Genomic DNA, 19,093 nt, shown 5'->3' with positions numbered 1-19,093 from the left:
TGGGCAGGCAAGTACACCTCAGCATGGGTACAGCAGCTATGGGACAGTGCCAAGCAGTACCCGACCCCCTGTGACAGGGAAACCAAGACCCAGAGAGGGTTATGACAGGGCAACATGGGTGGCTCTGATGGCCAGAGCAGGGACACGGGACACAGGCATGCTAGCAGGCATTTATTGACAGGGACCATCACTGGCCAAGGATCTTCAGCGTCCAGCTGGCCAGCAGGCACACAGAGCCCGGCGCTCTGCCTGCAGCAGAAGGGTCTCCGTCTGCAAAGGAACCAGAGCATGAGGATGGGACAGAGTTCTTAATAGACACCTTCCCAGGCCTTCCTGGCTTCTTCACTTTCACCCAGGTACCCTGCTGGGACTTCGGTGGGGGGGGGGGACTCCTCACCTTGCCCTTTAGGTGCCTTATCACTTCCATTCCCTCCAGAGCAGCTTCCATTGCTGAGGTCCCTCCTTACACCCATCCCCACGCAAGAGTCCCCATGTAGGGGTGTATGGTCCCTCCTTCCACCCATCCCTGCTCCACACATCTTTCAACTCACACCCATCACTCAAAGCTCCTCCATCATGCACTCCCACTCCACAATCCACAAGAGGAGTAGAGAGGCTTCACTGGGGAGTGGGGAGAGACACCAGTGCTGGGAGTGTCCTCCTGACTATCCCAAAAGGGCTGGGTCTAGTCCCACCCAGCTTTCCGGTCCACGCACACCATAACCTCTATGCCCAGCCTCGGTTTCTCCTTTCTACTCTGGGCTCATCTCTCACGGGAGATCCTAGTTTAGTACTACACATCCCTGGAGTACACTAGCTACCACAAGTCACAGGACAAAGTGCCCTGAGGCCTTGGCCGGAGGTTAGACAGATCGCTGGGCATGAGGGCGTTTTTAGGTGAGATCTGGTCCCAGATCCTTAGAATGTCTAGGTCTTGGGATGCTTACAAACCAAACCCAGACCTCCCTGACCTTGTGTACTCACCCGAGCGTCCAGGCTGTAGGCCGTTTTCCGTAGGTCCTGAAGGGCGCGCTGCATGAATTCAAATGCGTGGCAGTCCACACACGGACGGCCTGCGGGGACCGGGATCAGCATCACGTGAGGGTGGACACAGCAAGCCCCAGCCAGACCCCAGCCGAGCACCCAGCGGCGTCCCAGTCCCTGTCGCCAGCCCTCCAGTTCCCACCCAAGAAGTGACCGCACAGGAAACAAAGACGCCTCCCGCACGCCCCCTCCTCGGGCACCTACTCTGCGCGGGGACAGCGCTCCCGGCGGCGGGCTCGGCGCGGGCGCCCAGCAGCGCCAAGCTCAGCAGCAACAGCAGCAGCAGCAGCGAAGTCGGCGGCGACAGCAAGGACCTGGACGCGGGGGCCATGGCCGAGGGAGCCCGGGGCCGCCCTGCAGTGAGCAGAGCGGTCAGTGACGCCGCGCACCAGGCTGGACCCGAGCCGGTCCACTGGCGACGACGCCGGCCCCGCCCACCCCCGGCTCGCGACCCACAGCCCAACCCCACTCACGCGTCCCGCGAACTCGGGTCTGCTTAGCTCGGTCCCAGCCTTCCCCGGGCCTCGCGGACCCCACCCGACCCTTACCGCGGTTCACGGAACCGCGACCAGCAGCGCGGGCGACACGGGAAGACGCACCGCGACCCGCACGCGCGCGCGCATGCGCCCAGCCCGACCCCACCCGGATCCCCGACGTCGTCGTCATGGAAACACCGCGGCCGCGCGCGCCTGGCGCTGGCTGCTCCCACTCTGCGCTAGGCTTTTTAGCGCACCCGCGCAGGAGAGCAGCGGAGGACACAGAAGCCGGGCTGGGGGCACCTGCCGCGACCTCCCCATTCTGGCCGAGCACTCAGCACCTGCGGCCTGGGTGCTGTTTCTCCACGGTGATCAGTTGCTGGTGGCCGCCGAATTTGATTGCCCCCTCTCCGGGACCCACGCGTGTGGGAGACCAGCGTGGGATACTGTCCAGGGCCGGCCGGGAACAGCGCGCCCAGGCTGAGGGAGTGTCCTGGCTGAAGCTTGGAACCTCGCGATAGGTGCAGGCGAGCCCGCAGTCAGGAGAGGGCCTGGGGCTCCACACCACATCGGTTTGTCACTGCAGTGCCCTGCCTCATCAAGGTGTCATGGAGAGGAGCTCGCCTTCCCTCGGAAAGCAAGGCTCTGGTTAGACTTGCATCTTGCGGGATTGGCCCAAGTGAGCACTGTGGTAGGGTGAAGAACCCTTCCACTCTGTTTCATTCCAGGATCTAAGCTGACCATGACCATGACCTCACGCCGGAGGGTCCAGGTGAGCCATTTGCTCCTTCCCACCCAAACACACTACACACCCTCGCTTCAGAAAATCCGCTGAGATTTCTATTCAAACCACTCAAAAATGGCCCCAAAGGTCACCGGTGACAGGAAGGAACCGTGCTCTTAAAGGAAAGACTAGTTTACTCTAAGCCAGGTGAGTGACCAAGGCTGGGAATGCAGATGCCAGAGAAATTGGTGCTGCATCTGGCGGGCGGGATCTGCTCTATAATAATTTCAAATGTTATCTGGCGGCTCTAGTTTTATAGTTGGGGGACATTGGTGATACATTCTGAGATATTTGTCACCGGGTTGCCAAGTCAGAAAGACAAGTTAGGGTAACTATTAAAGGACTTAAGTCAGCACGAGATCACTGGCTCTGGGTCTCCACAGTCAACCACCCGGCTGCATGAGTGTTGCAGCCGTCTAGAGCAGTTAAATGAGGCAATATCTTCAGGGATTTTCAGCTCACACAAACCTATCTGCTCCTCTCTTTTCTCTCTCCCTCCGACTCCTCTCTGTCCTCACCCTGCCCACTGCACCCCTACTTCATCTACCCCCTTGGGGCCAGCAACCAACGATCCTTTCTTTACCCCCAGAGTTTTGACGCTAGCTGGGTCTCTGTCCATCTGGCCCAACTTTGTCTGGAGGCTGGGGTGAGCAGAGCAGCCACGCCCCCATCCCTTGCACACCTGGACTTGAAGAACAGTGACTCCCCCCTGCACGGTGCTGAGCAGCCCTGTCAGCAGCCTCCTCCAGGAGGAAGTTCCTCGGGGCTGGCTGTGTGGCTGAGCTCCTCTAAGGACAACCACTCAGGACAAGTCAATATAAAGCGAGTTAGGACACAATTAGACTTAGCTTAGATTTGAGACATAAGTGCTTTTGAGTTCTTGATATTTATGTGCCAGTTGGGAGCTTTGGAGGTTACATTGTTAATCTACAGGTTAGGTTAAAAATTAAGTTTTTAAAAAGCATTTTGCCAGCTGGGCATATAGCTCAATGGTAGAGCACTGGTCTACCATGTGTGAGCCCTAGGTTCAATCCCCCATACCAGAAGGGAAGGAGGGAAGGAAGGGAGAAAGAACATACGTTTTGGTTTTAGTTTGTCAGGAACTATAACCCTTTACTTTGAACATACAGTTTGGGTGCTCATGCACACACACACACACACACACACACACACACACACACACACACACACCACCCTTGCTCCAGCTCTGTCTCAGGATCTTGTCCCACAACTTCTCTGGATCAGCTTTCCAGGAAAGGATCTGGTATGTGTGTGGGGACTACCTAGCTTCAAGATTTGGCAGGAATTGGGGGCTGGAGAGATGGCTCAGTGGTTAGGAGCACTTGTTGCTCTTCCAAAGGACCCAAGTTCAGTTCCCAGCACCCACATGGCGGCTCATAACCATCAGTGACTCTAGTTCTAGGGGATCTGATGTCTTCTGGCCCCTGTGGGCACCAACCATGCACATGGTTTACATATATACATGCAAGCCAGGCGGTAGTGGTGCATGCCTTTAATCCCAGCACTCAGGAAGCAGAGCCAGGCGGATCTCTGTGAGTTCAAGGCCAGTCTGGTCTACAGAGCAAGATCCAGGACAGGCTCCAAAACTACACAGAGAAACCCTGTCCTGAAAAAAACAAAAACAAAAACAAAACAAAACAAAAAAAGAATATAAACATACATGCAGGCAAAACACCCAAATATATAAAATAAATCTAAACACAATTTTAAAACTTTAAAAAAAGATTTGCCAGGGGGTTGGTGATGCATAGCTTTAATTCCAGCACTTAGGAGGCAGAGACAGGCAGGTTTCTATGAATGCCAGGCTGGCCTTTTTGGCATAGAAAGATCCATGTCAGGGCTTCATAGTGAACACCTGTCTCAAAAAAAAAAAATTATCAGGTTGAGGCTAAGAGGGGTAAGGTATTGTGCATTGGCAGCTGGCACCCCATAGGGCAGGGGAAGAGAGCTGAGGTGGAGACTTCTGGCCTAAAAACCTCTGTGGCAAATCCCAGGTGTCTGATGTCTCCATTGTCACCCCCTGCACCGAATGGAACTGGGGACATAATGATAAGTGCAGTCTCTTTCTGCCCACACCGACAGGCCCAGAGGCATGTCCTAGTGATGCTGGGGCCAAAGAAGGGGAAACATACCTCTGTGGTTTTGTGGCAAGTACCAAATCATGACCACGGAGTGGTCAAGAAAAAGTGAAAAAGTGGGCATATTAGTGAGGGCCCCAGACCAGTGACACTTCAGCCATCAGCCAAAGCATGTCCTATGACCTTGCAGGTGACAGGGTCATCTGAGGCCTTGGGTCTAAGAGATCAGTGTCCTGGGCAATGAGCAATGTGCAGAGGAACTAGACAGACCAGGAACAGGGCCCCATGGGGAGGCAAGAGGGCCGGCTTTTCGGGGACTATGCCAAGTGGTTTGTAAAGGAGAGAAAGTTGAAAATATCAAGAAGTGGTGAACATAAAATCAGACAGCATGACGAAGTGCAGTGCTGTACACTCCCAGCACTCAATCAAGGCCAGCCTAAGATAACAGGAGACCCTGTCTTAAACAAGCAAAGTAAACATGACCAAGTTTGAAACGTAACCAAATAGGAATTCTAGGGCATAAGAACACAGTCCTGCCAGACAGTGGTGGCACACGCACACCTTTAATCCCAGCACTCAGAAGGCAGAGGCAGGGGGCGGATCTCTGTGAGTTTGAGGCCAGGCTGATCTACAGGGCAAGTTCCAGTGTTGTGGAATATTCCTTTACACTGTGTGAAGATGTATCACTGTGATTGGTTTAATAAAGAGCTGAATGGCCATTAGCTAGGTAAGAAGAGGCTAGGTGAGACTTCTGGGGACAGAGAGCTCTGGGAAGAAGAAAGGAGGAGTCTCGAGCTGAATGCAGAGAGAGCAAGACATGCAGGGGGAGAGGTAAAAGCCACGAGTCACGTGGCATCATGTAAATGAATAGAAATGGGTTCATTTAAGTTATAAGACCTAGTGGGACAAGCCTAAGCTATAGACCGAGCTTTCATAATAAGTCTTCGTATCATTTTTTGTGAGCTGGCGACTCAAAGAAAAGCTCGACTACAGGGTGGAGAGATGGCTCAGTGGTTAAGAGCACTGACTGCTCTTCCAGAGGTCCTGAGTTCAATTCCCAGCAACCACACGGTGGCTCCCAACCATCTGTAATGAGATCTGGTGCCCTCTTCTGGCATGCAGGCAGAACACTGTATACATAATAAATAAATCTTTAAAAAAAAAAAAAAAAAAAGAAAGAAAGAAAGAAAAAAAGAAAAAAGAAACGAAAAGAAAAGCCCGACTACATTCCAGGACAGCCAGGGCTGTACAGAGAAACCTTGTCTTGGAAAAAAGAAAAAAAAATCCAGCAGATGTGCTGGGGACAGCAGTGGAGGGACAGACAGAGACAGTGACTAATTAATATTCTGGACAAGTAGAAGAAATAGGTGGCAGTCCACAATCCCACTCCAGTGTACCTTCAGAGAAGACTGTGGGTCTCCTGCGATGTGTTATATCTTAAACCAGGACAAATGGCTGAGTTGCCTATTTAACATATCAAACCGGACCTGGCCTCCAGGTTCTCCCAGCATCCCTCAGTCTTTACTTGTTTCAGGGTATGTCTGACATACCCTGGCCCCTACCCTGAACTCTCCAGCCCACTAGGCTTCCCTCCCCTCAGCTCCTCTGGTCCCCTTATAACGGAGCCATTTTGGCTATACCAGTTCCTTGGCCCCAGCCACAACTCTTAGTCCGTGGCTCCTGTCTTGCTCTCCCTCTCTCCCGGCATGGTCCAGCTCAGTCTGGCCATGTCCACTCAGACTCTCCCAGATGTCTCTGCCTCTGGCTATGCTCTCCCTTTTATTTACAATAAACCTTCTCCACCATACCTAAGAGCAGCCATGTCCTTCTTTTTGGTTTTTCAAGACAGGGTTTCTCTGTGTAACAGCCCTGGCTGTCCTGGAACTCACTCTGTAGACCAGACTGGCCTGGAACTCACAGAGATCCACCTGCCTCTGCCTCCCGAGTGCTGGGGATTAAAGGCGTGTGCCACCACACCCGGCTGACGTCCACATGGTGGAGCTGTCACTGCCTCTGAGCTCTGGATGCCTAGCATCACCCTATGGTATGAGGCTGAGCCTAGTAAACACTGCTCCTTCACCAGCTCGGTCATCATTGGGCTTTGCCAGCAGCTGGCCGTGGAGGAACGTGGTAAGGCTACTGTGGCCAACACAAGAAAAGAGCCTGGTGTGCCTCCTCACCAGAGCTCTGGCTAGCACAGGAGAGAGCCTGGGATTCTGGTGTTCCAGTCAATGGGGACTGCTATCCAGCTGCAGCCAGAACCAAGTTGGAGGTGAGGCTGCTGAGATCCAGTCTGTTGTAGTTGTTTTTTACTCTTTGGCTCTTTACTCTTTTGGGGCCCACCAGCTAGCTCCCAGATAAATACACAGAGGCTTATTTTTACTTATGAATGCCTGGTCTTAGCTTGGCTTGTTTCTAGCCAGCTTTTCTTAAATTATCCAGTCTATCTTTTCCTCTGGAATTTTATCTTTCTCTATTTCTGTATACCTTTCTTTACTTCTTTCTCTGTGGCTTGTTGTGTAGCTGGGGGGCTGCCCCTGAAGTCTTCCTCCCCTCCTCTTTCTTGCTTCTCAACCCCCTTCTCTCAGATTTCTCCTATTTATTCTCTCTGCCTGCCAGCCCCCCCCCCCATCCTTTCTCCTACCTCGCTATTGGCGTTCAGCTCTTTATTAGACCATCAGGTGTTTTAGACAGGCATAGTAACACAGCTTCACAGAGTTAAATAAATGCAGCATAAAAGAATGCAACACATCTTTGCATCTTTAAAACAAATTTTCCACGGCATAAATAATATTCTTAAATAATATCTTAAAATAATATTCCACAACACTCTGTCAAGTTTTTCCACAGAAGCAAGATGGAGAATTTCACAGAAGCCAAGCCCTCTCAGTGAGTCCCAAGCTCACCCTCACAGCCCATGAGGCATGAGACAGATATCGTGTCTGCCCTCTGCGGTTTGGTACGTTTGGAGAGGGGGTAGTGGGAGTATCAGTTCTTATCTAGAGTCTTAGAGATCAGAAGGGCTCTGAGGATCTGCTGAACGTACTTCCCCCAAAAGGACACCTAAAGGCAGGCATTTCCTTCTGGCTATCAGATTGTTCTGCAGTTTTCTGCAGAGACTTGTGAAGGCCAAGGGAAGGAATAACTGAATCACAGGTTGCCCTCGACCTTAGTTTTGCCTTGGATGAGAACTATATAGGCCCCTGAAGCTGTTGAGGTTTAGTACCTGAGATAAAGAGTGTCAATCCAGGGCTTAGCAGAGACAGGGGAATGCAGACTGTGCCTTACAGGTCTCTGGAATAGCACAGCTGGATGCCACATGGAGGTTAGTGGAGGAGAGAAGGGAGGGAGAGAGACACTATGTGACTGGGAGGTGGTCACTGTGGCATGTCTGTGTAGTTCCTATGGGGCATGAAACGAAGTTGCATAGATACCTGGATCAACTACATTGAGGAACTAAAGGTTAAGTTGTCAGGGTAAAGTGAAGGCCTAGACTTAATTTTATAGGCTCAGGAATATGCCATGATAACTCAAACAGATACAGAGCAGTATCCTCCTGCAGAAATCTTGTCTGCTGTTTAAAGGAAAGCTTAACAGGATCCAGATACTCCTGCAGACATCTTGTCTGCTGTTTATACAGGAAAGGAAAGCTTAACAGGGTCCTGTCTGTGGTTTATGGCCCTTGGAGATATCTAGATAATCCTGCAGAGCAGTCCAGATAATCCTGTTCAGCAGGTTGTGGTTTCCTGCCAAAAGTCTAGATCAAAAGTTTCAAAAAATCACCTTGCCCCTTCTACCCAATCCCAAGTTGCCAATTCCTAGCTTGTGGTTTTTCCCTATTAAAAACCCTCTACACCTAGGCTCGTGGCTATCATAACATTTCCTTCCATCTGCCATGCGGCGGCCCAGGTTGAACCCGAATAAAAGGACCCTTATGTGCTTGCATTGGAAACCGGCTTCTTGGTGGTCTCTGGGGGTTTCTCGAAACAGGTACAACAGTAACTGAGCCCTGTTCAACAAACATTAAACTTAACATTTAAAATGGATTTTAAAAATCTAGGAAGAGGTTTCATTAAATAAAGTGTTTGCCATGCAAACATTTTGTTTTTGGTTTTGTTTTTGTTCTTTGGTTTCTCGAGACAGGGTTTCTCTGTGTAGCTTTAGTGCCTGTCCTGGCTCTCGCTCTGTAGAGCAGGCTGGACTCAAACTCACAGCCTAGCTCTGCCTCCTAAGTGCTGGGATTACAAGCATGTGCCCCCACTGCCTGGTACTACGCAAACATTTGAACCAGGGTTTGATGTCCAGCTCCATAGTGTACGCCTGTCATCCCAGGACTGGGATGTGAAGACAGGACTTGGGGTACCAATCTAATCTGGGAGCTCCAAGATCAAGCAGGGAAAGAGGGGCTCAAAAGCCAAGGAGGGTGATTGAAGAAGACCCTTGTGGTGTAAATTTCCCCAGAGCTTTCCATCCTGCAGCTAAACTCAAGACAGAAAGTCAACAACTCAAAATAATTTAAAGAAGTCCCTGGATTTCAGTGCCCCATCCCCCTGAAAAGAGTGTGGGAAAGACGGCTGAGATTCATTCTCAGACAAGCCTAGCTGCCTGGTGTCTGGTCCAAAGGAAGCTCCAATTCTCCAACCACCAGAAGACAAGTGCATCTAGAAATGAGCTCAAGCTGGACTATAGGATTCCTGGGGTTAGATAAACCAGCATTCCTCAGGAACTTGTGAAACCAGTCCCCATCTGCCAAAAGGAGTCATTCCCCTGACCTTGGGAAAAGGGACAACTGGCTCCCTGTGGTTGCATATCAAAGCACACGCTGGGGGCCTCCAGGCTCCCTCAGCATCACAAGTGCCTGTTATACATTTCAAAGTGCAGGACAGCATCCTAGCCCTTCTCACCTCCCCGGATCCCCCCTCCCAGATGCCTGTTTTTTCTCTTTATTTATCTCTCTCTAGCTATTACTCCTCCCCTCTCTGTCTGTCTGTCTGTCTGTCTGTCTCTCCTCTGTTCTCTATCTCTTGCAGTCCCACTGTCTCCACTATTCTCTCCCGTTCTCCTGTTACCCTAGCCCTGGCCACGTCCAGTCCACTTCTTTCCCCCTCTGCTCTGGACTATTCCAGATGCCTCTGGCTGTTCTCTCATATCTACAATAAAAACCCTTGCTGGGTGGTGGTGGCGGCGGCGGCGCACGCATTTAATCCCAGCACTTGGGAGGCAGAGGCAGGCAAATCTCTGTGAGTTCAAGGCCAGCCTGGCCTACAGAGCGAGATCTAGGACAGGCACCAAAACAACACAGAGAAACCCTGTCTGGAAACAACAACAACAAATAATAAATAAATAAATAAATAAATAAATAAATAAATAAATAAAAAAAAACCCTTAACACTATCAGGGAGTAGTTGTCAGCATTTCTTTACTGCACCCTCTCACATTTAGTGCTGAACACCAGGAGGGACACAATAGACCCCTTCCCAAAAGGACCCAGCTGTTACAGGTAGGCCACCAAAGATGACCACTCAGGAACGGTTTATAGCCAATTGAAAGTCTTTATAGCTTGGATGGAAAGGTATCCTGGCAGTCGGGAGCCAAGGGATACCACAAAGTCACACTGCATAACAAACCTCACACAGGAGATTTATTGGGAGGGGAAAAAATCAGGAGGGTGGCTGCCTCTGCTCAATCGAGAAACAGCAGGGAACTGGACAGAAGGCAGGGTTTATATAGCGTTTCTTGGAGAGGTTGGTGGAACTTTTCAGTGTGAAACTTTCCAGGGTGGGAATCGGTGGGATGTCAAGTCTAGAGCTTGGGCTTTTTCCTCTGTCGGGCGGGGCAGTGTCCAGCTGTTAGGACAGCTAGAGTGTTCTGTGGGTGGAACCTGGCAGTCCTGGGGAAAGGCCCAGATACTTGTGTGCCTAGAGGACCTTACATTTATTCTAGCCAGCTGGGACTACACCCAAGTATTTGGGGACCTAAGGATATCCCCAAGTGTCCAGAGCACAGGGATTTTGAAGACAAAAACCATATCCTGGCATCTCAGCTGCTGTAGGCAGAGGTTTCTGTCCCATCCACCAGTTCCCAAATAACCACCAATGGAGGCTTAATATAAGTTATAAATGCTTAGCTAATAGCTCAGACTTGTTACTAGCTAGCTCTTACATTTAAATTAACCCATATTTCTTATCTGTGCTTTGACAGGTGGCTCATGGCTTGTTACCACATTTTCTATACATCCTGCTTCCTTGGTGGCTGGTTGGTGTCTCCCCTGACTCTACCCTTCTTCCTCCCATCATTCTCTTAGTTTGGTTGCCCCACCTATAATTCCTGGCTGGCTACCAGCCAATTAGCTTTTAATTAAACCAATCCCAGTGACAGACCTTCACACAATGTAAAGGAATATTCCATAGCAAGCTGCTACAGACGCAAGCAGTTTAACAGAAGCTAAGATAAGAAGTTAGCTGGAGGGGGTTCTGCACAAACTGGCAGTTTACCAGAAGCTGGGATAAGTTAGCTGGCACATCCTGACCTCAGGTTCCTCCAATAAAGTTGAGTAATGTTCCATGGAATTCTCTGTCAAGAAGATCAAATTCCTGAAATGGCCTCAGCAAGAATACAAGATGGAGGAAACTTTCAACTGTCTTGCCCAGTCACACAGCCTCTCCTAACTGAACCAAGCTGCTGATGTGACTCTCCACAGGTACGGATCCTTTGTTCCTGCTGGCTTCTGCCACCCACCATATTCAACTCCACACTTTAGCATCCATCTCTTCAGCTGCTCCTCCCCTTCACCTCTCTGGTCTATTCAGGTGTCACCTTGGAGTTTCTGGCTCTCGGTCTCCTTGGGCTCCTGAAGCCTACGACTGCTACAAAAGTCATGCCAGTGAGTCATGTCTCATCCTACTGGACACCCACCTCGTGGGAAGGGAAGCCTCTCCTTTGTAATTTGGGACATTTCACTCTGACAAGTCTCCTGGTCCACTTGGTTTGGGGACACCCTGTATTGAAATTCTTCCCCCGCCCCCAGCTGAGGACGGAACCCAGGGCCTTGTGCTTGTTAGGCAAGCGCTCTACCACTGAGCTAAATCCCCAACCCCTGAATTGAAATTCTTGCCACAGGACACTTACTCCTTTCTCTCCCTCCCCACCTACCACCCCCTTTCCTAAAGTCTCTCCCATCTCCTCCTCCCTTTGCTCCTGGCTCCCTCCCCACCTGTCTCTCGGCTCTCATGGAGTTTGCTCTGTCCCTCCTGCTTGCCTGCTGGAGCCTGAACTCCATAGGCTCTTAATCTCTTTCCCTCCTTGGACTGCGATTTCTTGAAAGCTTCACTGTCTTACTGCAAATGGCTTGGCCTCGGTAATAGGTTTTCTGTACCCCGATAATAGGTTTCTCCACTGATGCAGTAAGCCAGATCAAGCTGAATTGAAAAAGTATGACAACAGGTTTATTTGAGCAAAGCAACTCCCGGGTGGGCTCTTCAGTCCCAGAGACTGAGGCTGGAGAAGTCACATGCCTGAACTAAAGCAGGGAGATTATGTAGCTCGTAGGCACGGACTTGGGCTGCTGGCAACTTCCGTGGAGGAGCTCAGAACTGGGCTCTTTGGTGTCTTCCCTTCCTGTGTAAACATTGCAGCTCGGATGGGAAGGTATCCTGGCAGCTGGAAGCCAAGGAATGCCACAGAGTCACACAACAAACCTTACCCAAGAGACTTATTGGGAGGGAAAAACCCAGGAGGGTGGCTGCCTCTGCTCCAGCAAGAAATAGCAGCAAACTGAACAGGATAGAGAGCGTACAGAGAGTTTCTTTGGTAAGGGGGTGGAACTTGCCAGGGTGGAGATTGGTGGGATTTTTTTTTTTTTTTGTCCAGAGATTGGGCTTTTTATTCTGTAGGATGGGGGCAGGGTCCAGCAGTTAGGGCAGTTAGAGTATTCTGTGGGTGGAACCTGGCAGTTAGAGGTCCACTGGAGGGGTGGGGGGTGGGAGGGCCTGGCCACCCACATGACTCAAGGGGCTTATACTCTGAGTGGGGTTTGGAGAGACAGGAATGGGCTTCTCAGACCATGCAGGAGCTGCAAGAAGCAAGCTGGAGTTTCCAACCAAACACTCAGTACAGCCCAATGGTCAAAGGTGGCACACTTGATTTCCAAACTCTTTTAACAACTTCTGCCACTGCACAAGCAAATGATCCCAACACAACATCTCTTATCTCTAAACTTTCTGTGCTCTCCACTCACAAAATTTTCTTTCTCTTTCTCCCCCCGCCCCACCTTTTTTTTTTTTTTTTTTTGAAGACAGGGTCTCTCTACATAGTTCGGACTGTCCTGAAACTCACTATGTAGATCAGGCTGGCCTCGAATTCATGGAGATCCACCTGTATCTGTCCCCCAGAGTGCTAGAATTAAAGGCATGTGCCACCATGCCTAGCCAGAAAATGTCTTATCTTTAAGCCCTTCTTTACTCTCTTTCAGACATAGTCAAGGGAGCACCATAAAGAAACTGACAACATTGTGGGCAGTGGTGGTGCATGTCTTTAATCCCAGCACTCGGGAGGCAGAGGCAGGTGGATCTCTGAGTTTGAGGCCAGCCTGGTCTACAGAGTGAGTTCCAGGACAGAACTCTACACCGAGAAAACTGGTCTCAAAAAAAACAAACAAAAAGGAAATTGGGGACATGACGCTTCATGATATGGGTAAGGATTTTTATTGTAGATATAACAGGCATCTGGAAGAGCCCAGAGCAGAGGGAGAAAGAAGTGGACCGAACATGGCCAGCAGACTGGACATAGCCAGGACTAGGGAAGTGAGAGAATGGGAGAGAATAGTGGAGACAGTGGGACTGCAAAAGATAGAGAACAGAGGAGGTGGCGGGGAGTGGAAGTAATAGCTAGAGAGAGAGAATAGTGTGGAGGGGAGAAACCCTGCCATTATAAAGAGAACAAACAGGCATCTGGGAGGAGGGGATCCGGGGAGGTGAGAAGGGCTAGGATGCTGTCCTGCACTTTGAAATGTGTAACAGGCACTTGTGATGCTGAGGGAGCCTGGAGGCCCCCAGCGTGTGCTTTGATATGCAACCACAGGGAGCCAGTTGTCCCTTTTCCCAAGGTCAGGGGAATGACTCCTTTTGGCAGATGGGGACTGGTTTCACAAGTTCCTGAGGAATGCTGGTTTATCTAACCCCAGGAATCCTATAGTCCAGCTTGAGCTCATTTCTAGATATATGAACTACCTGTGAGACCTAACACCTGGTAGATGCAGCAGCCAGTCAAACTGCCTAAAGAAACAAAGAACAGCTGAGCCCCTGGAAAGGACGCCCTCCAACCTGTTAAGATGCCTGATGGCTGTTCAATGTATAAGTGTTGCAGCTTGGGTGGGAAGTTATCCTGGCAGTCAGGAGCCAAGGAGTGCCACAAAGTCACTGAACACTTAGCAGCTTAACAGCCCTGCTCCAGGGAAAGGTTTCCCCAATGTAAGTGCAGCAATTCTGCTCAGACAGGGGAGAGTTTCCCCAGCAAAGTTGTTACAGCTCTGCTCAGCTCTGCTCCAGAGAAGTGTTACAGCTCCGCTTAGATCCTCCAGAGAGTAACAACTCTGCTCCGCTAGGGGAAAGTTTCCCCAGGAAAGTGTTACAGTTGCTCCACTGTGCTCCCGCTCCAGGGAAAATTGTTACAGCTGCCCCCCCCCCCCATGTCACACCACACAACAAACCTCACTCAGGAGATTTAATGGGAAGGAAGAAGCCAGGAGGACGGTTGCCTCTAGGGTGAGAAACAACAGCAAACTGAACAAGGTCCAGAGCCTATATAGGGTTTCTTGGGGACGAGCGGAGTGTTCCAAGGTTGCCTTGGGATTGGTGGATTTTTGTGGCCTGATTCTGGGGCAAACTCAGAGACTGATGGGATTTCGAGGTCAGGGGCCTCAGGGATTGGTGGGATCCTGTGCTCAGGGATTGGTGAGATTCTGCAGCCTGACTCGGGGACAAACTCGGGGATTGGTGAGATTCTGCAGCCTGACTCGGGGACAAACTCAGGGATTGGTGAGATTTCCAGCCCTTGTCCTGTGGTCAAGTCAGGGTGTTTTTCCTTTGTCCAGGTCTTGGGTTTACTTAGGGGCAGGGCATTTTTTTTCCCTTGGCCCTTTTAACCTAGCTGGTGTGCTCCAGATTTCTAACCTTTGTGAGCTCTCACCCAAGCTGGAGTGGGCTTTGGTGATGCAGGCATCTTTGAATCATTTTTGTTCCTCTAAGTAACCCCTCACCCATGTTCCTCTAAGTGATGCCAATAAAACTCTTTGGTTCACCAAATTGGACTTTGGTGGTACCCATACTTTGGTCTGTCATTGGTTCTTTATCTGGGGTGAGAAAATTTGTAATTTGTTCATGTTACCCTGGGAATAGTGTCACACAACACACCTGATGTTGACCTTAGGCCTTCACATTGACACATACCCACACACAAATAATTCAAAAGAGATTGACATAGAATAAGCTGCCCCTCATATTGACATATTAACTGCTGTTGTGGAATATTATTTAAGGTGTGTTACATTTTTTTATGCTATGGAACATTTGTTTGATGATTCAAAGATGTATTGCATTCTTTTATGTTGGATTTGTTTAAGTCTGTGAAGCTGTGTTACTGTGCCTGTCTAAAACACCTGATGGTCTAATAGAGAGCTGAATGGTCAATAGCAAGGCAAGAGAAAAGATAGGTGGGGCTGGCAGGCAGAGAGAATAAATAGGAAAATCTGGGAGGAGAGGAAGAAAGAGCAAGAGAACAAGGAGAGGACTTCAGGGGCCAGCCACGAAGCTACACAATCAGCAATGGAATAAGAAAGAAAGAAAGATATATACAGAAATAGAAAAAGGTAAAAGCCCAGAGGCAAAAGGTAGATGGGATAAGTTAAAGTTAAGAAAAGCTGGCAAGAAACAAGCCAAGCTACAACCAGGTATTTATAATTAAGAGTAAGCCCCCCTGTGTGGTTTATTTGAGAGCTGGGTGATGGGCCCCACAAAAGAGCCAAAAGAACAAATCAGCCAACTACAACCCACCCCCCTCCCAGACCTCAACTGTAGATTAGTGTGCATTCTGGTTTTAAGGAAAACCTTACCATGCTGCTTTTTCATCCTGTGAATTGGTATAAGAACCTTCATTTCTCTTCTACTGGGGAGAAGTGTTAGAAATAGATCTGGTGTGGTGGTTTGGATAACAATGGCTCCCATAGGCTCATATATTGGAATGCTTGGTCATTAGGGAGTGGTGCTTTATGGGGATTAGGAGGGGTGGCCTTATTACAGTAGGTATGGCTTTGTTGGAAGAAGTGTGTTACTGGGGGCGGGGGTGGGCGCTGGGGTTTCAAATGCTCAAGCCAGGCCCAGTCTCTCTCTCTTCCTGCTGCCTGTGGATCTGAATGTAGAACTCTCAGCTACCATGTCTGTCTGCATGCCACCATGCTCTCCTCAATGAGGATAATGGACTAAACCTCTGAAACTGTAAGCAAGCCCCAATCAAATGCTTTCCTTTATTAAGAGTTGCCATCGTCATGGTATCTCTTCAGAGCAATAGAACACTGACTAAGACATCTGGGATCTCAATATCCAAAAATCCTTCAGCAAAATGTTTTACAACCATGCATAGCCTAGGTCTGGAGAGATGGCTCAGTGGTTAAGAGCACTGACTGCTCTTCCAGAGCACCTAGGTTCAATTCCCAGCACCCACATGGCAGCTAACAACAGTGCATAGCCATGCATAACCAAGCAAGTAAGCAAGCTTGCATTTATTTTACCCCAGTGCATAGGGGTACTGCTCCTTACTGTGAGCGGCCACAGTACGGCCTCACTTTTGTTGTTTAAATAAGGACATCATTTTTTTTTTTACTTTTGTGTATGTGTGTTTTTCCTGCTCCTGTGTCTGCACCACATGTGTGCCTGGTGAAGGGACACATGCCCATTCGAGCATATGGCTCTGGCAGGCCTTGCCCTTCTCCCCATTCCCTCTGCCTTGCTAAAAAACAAAACAAAACAAAAAAAACCCCACTAGATTACATAGGGGTTGGGGATTTAGCTCAGTGGTAAAGCACTTGCCTAGCAAGTGCAAGGCCCTGGGTTCGGTCCTCAGCTCTGGAAAAACAAACAAACAAAAAACCCACTAGATTACATTCCTAAAGCTAGTCACCAAAGTTTATTCCTTTTTGGCCACTTCTTCTTCCTGAGGCTGACTACTGAGGTCCAGCTATCAAAATATTGAAATCCAGCAATCAAAAGCCCCCTTTTGTTGCCCCAATTAACATGTTCAATTTAAATTAAACACATCATCCTAACACGGGGTTCCCCTTGTACCTTTATAAACTGCCATTTGCCTATGTGCCACATCTGTCTCTCCTCTGTCCAGAGGCAGTCTTGTCCCTCTGGGACAAATACCCCTCCCCGTCCCCTTCCTCTACCCCCTGTCCTCTATCTCCTTTAGCGCCTCATCCTAGCCCATTCTAAGACAGACCTCCCCTTTTCCTCCTCTTAAAAATTACACCTGCGAGGTCAGAAAACCTTTTCTTCCCCACTTAATAAAGGACCTCTCTGTGAAAACAGGTCTTTGGGTGTGGTTTTTGCCTAATCCAGGGTTTGGGAGGAAGCCCCCACTGTTCACGGGTCTCTTTCACTTGGTACCCCAGAATGTCGGTTCTTCTAAAACTGGAGTTACAGATGGTTCTGAGTCACCATGTTGGATGCTGGGACTTAAACTCGGCCCTCTGGAAGAGCCATCTCTCCAGCCCCTAGCCTCCGTAACAAGTCTTTCTCTGCCCTCCCAGCTCCCTATAATGGCAGGGGGACTTCTTATTAATTAGGAAAGCTCAGCCTGTAGCTTAGGCTTGTTCCCACCTAGCTCTGATAACTTAAACGAATCCGTTTACATTAATCTGTGTCCTGCCACGTGGCTTGTGGCTGTTACCTCTCCTCCTGCACGTCCTTCCTGCTCTCTCCCCCGGCATCTCTGCCTTTCTTCTTCCCAGAGTCCTCTCTGTGTCAGGCACTATTGCAAGTCTTTGACACGGGGTCTAGGCTTTCCTAGATAAATACCCTGGAGACAGGCGCTAGAGTGGCGGGCAGTGTCACACACAGTCTTGTTCAGTGGGGTTGAGTCCTATGTGCTCCTGCCAGCACTGCCTGCCAGCTCTGGCTCCTTTGCAGCCTCCCCCACATCTAATATGGTCAGATTTTAAATTCAAACCATTCTAGGAAGCACAGAGACACTTATTTTTGGTTTTTCGAGACATAGAGTTTCTCTTCGTAACAGCTCTGGCTGTCCTGAAACTCACTCTGTAGACCAGGCTAGCCTCAAACTCACAGAGATCCACCTGCCTCTGCCTGCCAAGTGCTGGGATTAAAGGCGTGCGCCACCACTGCCTGGCTTATATCTCAACATCTTAAAGTGGCTCCCAACATTTTTTTTAAAACTTTCTTTTATTCTTTGTGTCTTTCACATCATGCATCTCAACCCTATTAACTTCCTGTCCCTTCATATCTGCCCTCTGCCCTTGCAACTCCCCCCTAAATAGAATAAAATTTAAGAGAAAAAAAAATCTCACCATGGAAGCTGCAGTGAGTCACACAGTAAACTTTTTTCCATATATCTTTACTTACAAGTTTTCATTGCAAAAAGTTCATTGGTCTGGTTCAAGGACTCGAATTTCTGCTACATTATGGATGCTGGGCCCTCATGGGGGCTCCTCCTGTTGTTGTCATGGAGATCCTGCAGGTTTGGGTCTGCAGGACTGGCCCCTTTACATGCTCCCATAGATCATAGATGGGGTAACTGGTAACCCTGGTATCATATTGGGCCAACTCAAGCCTGGTTCTGGGCCTGGGTAGTTGCAGGGTTGGTCAGCCTGCCCGCTCTCCCCCACCTCACCACCAGGGGGAGCTCTCTAGCATTGCCCCAGCTAGTTCACCCCTTGCCACAATGAGCAAGGGTTGGGGCCAGTTCTCCTGCTTTCAGGCCCCCTGGGTCAGCTCCCCCACACCTGAATCATCAGGTCCAGCTCCTCTGTGTGGCCTAGGGACCACTCTCCCAGGGGCTGCAACTAGGGAGACAACTCTGGGGGGGGGGCATCTTTCCCTTACCCTGACCACATTACCATATGGCAGAGGAGGGGCAGGACCGAATCTCCCAACTCTCATATTCTTGGGGCTGGTTCATCCGCCCCGTCAATAGGGTCAGCTCTGTTGTGCTGCCCAGGTGAGGTGTCAGGTCCACTTTCCCGAGTGCTGCAGCTGGTGAGGGGCAGGAGCAGCTCTCCCACTTGCCTCAGGCATAGAAGGAGGGGAGGGAGGACATCTTTTCCCCTCCCATGCCATATGGCATATGAGGGACAGGGCCAGATCTCTTATGCTCACATTCTCAGGCTTCCAACATCTCTTTTAAGATTTATTTATTATGTATACAGTGTTCTGCCTGCATGTATGCCTGACGGCCAGCAGAGGGCACCAGAGATCTCATTACGGATGGTTGTGAGCCACCATGCAAGTGGCCAGGAATTGAACTCAGGACCTCTGGAAGAGCAGCGAGTGCTCTTAACTGCTGAGCCATCTCTCCAGCCTAGCTTCCAACATGTTAAAGATTGTTACCACCCATGGATGTCACAGTGAATATATTTATTTTTTAACTGAAAATTCTGTTCATGTATGTGGGGGGAGGAG

The 19,093-nt window shown here is 49.8% G+C and overlaps 1 protein-coding gene and 1 long non-coding RNA gene across 4 annotated transcripts; one reads left to right on the top strand and one right to left on the bottom strand.

Annotated features, from left to right (window-relative positions):
* Positions 1-158: 158 nt before the first annotated feature.
* Nicol1 (NELL2 interacting cell ontogeny regulator 1) lies at positions 159-12,329 on the bottom strand. Of its 3 annotated transcripts, none has more exons than XM_059275699.1 (4): positions 12,106-12,329; positions 1,249-1,398; positions 985-1,073; positions 159-270 (listed from the first exon to the last, which is right to left on the bottom strand). In XM_059275699.1, the coding sequence occupies exons 2-4, from the start codon at positions 1,373-1,375 to the stop codon at positions 205-207; spliced, it is 282 nt and encodes a 93-aa protein (XP_059131682.1). In that variant the 5' UTR covers positions 1,376-1,398; positions 12,106-12,329; the 3' UTR covers positions 159-204. The 3 variants fall into 3 exon arrangements, with proteins under 3 accessions (XP_059131682.1, XP_059131681.1, XP_059131680.1); XM_059275698.1 differs by lacking the exon at positions 12,106-12,329 and adding an exon at positions 1,862-2,818; XM_059275697.1 differs by lacking the exon at positions 12,106-12,329 and adding an exon at positions 1,518-1,669.
* Positions 1,716-10,972, top strand: LOC131921060 (uncharacterized). The gene is made up of 2 exons (XR_009381832.1): positions 1,716-2,292; positions 10,605-10,972. It is a non-coding gene; the product is annotated as an uncharacterized LOC131921060 (long non-coding RNA).
* Positions 12,330-19,093: the final 6,764 nt, after the last annotated feature.

This window comes from Peromyscus eremicus, chromosome 10 (genome assembly GCF_949786415.1).
Source record: "Peromyscus eremicus chromosome 10, PerEre_H2_v1, whole genome shotgun sequence".
NCBI classification, from domain to species: Eukaryota; Metazoa; Chordata; class Mammalia; order Rodentia; family Cricetidae; genus Peromyscus; species Peromyscus eremicus.
This window is presented reverse-complemented; position numbering and strand designations above follow the sequence as displayed.

Bases quoted from the DNA above. Each gene is read 5' to 3' on its own strand.
- Nicol1 (XM_059275699.1), bottom strand. From the start codon at position 1,375: ATGGCCCCCGCGTCCAGGTCCTTGCTGTCGCCGCCGACTTCGCTGCTG. The intron at 1,074-1,248 runs GTAGGTGCCCGA...CGGTCCCCGCAG, and splicing joins GAGCGCTGTCCCCGCGCAGA to GCCGTCCGTGTGTGGACTGC. The intron at 271-984 runs GTGAGTACACAA...GTTCCTTTGCAG, and splicing joins CCTACAGCCTGGACGCTCGG to ACGGAGACCCTTCTGCTGCA.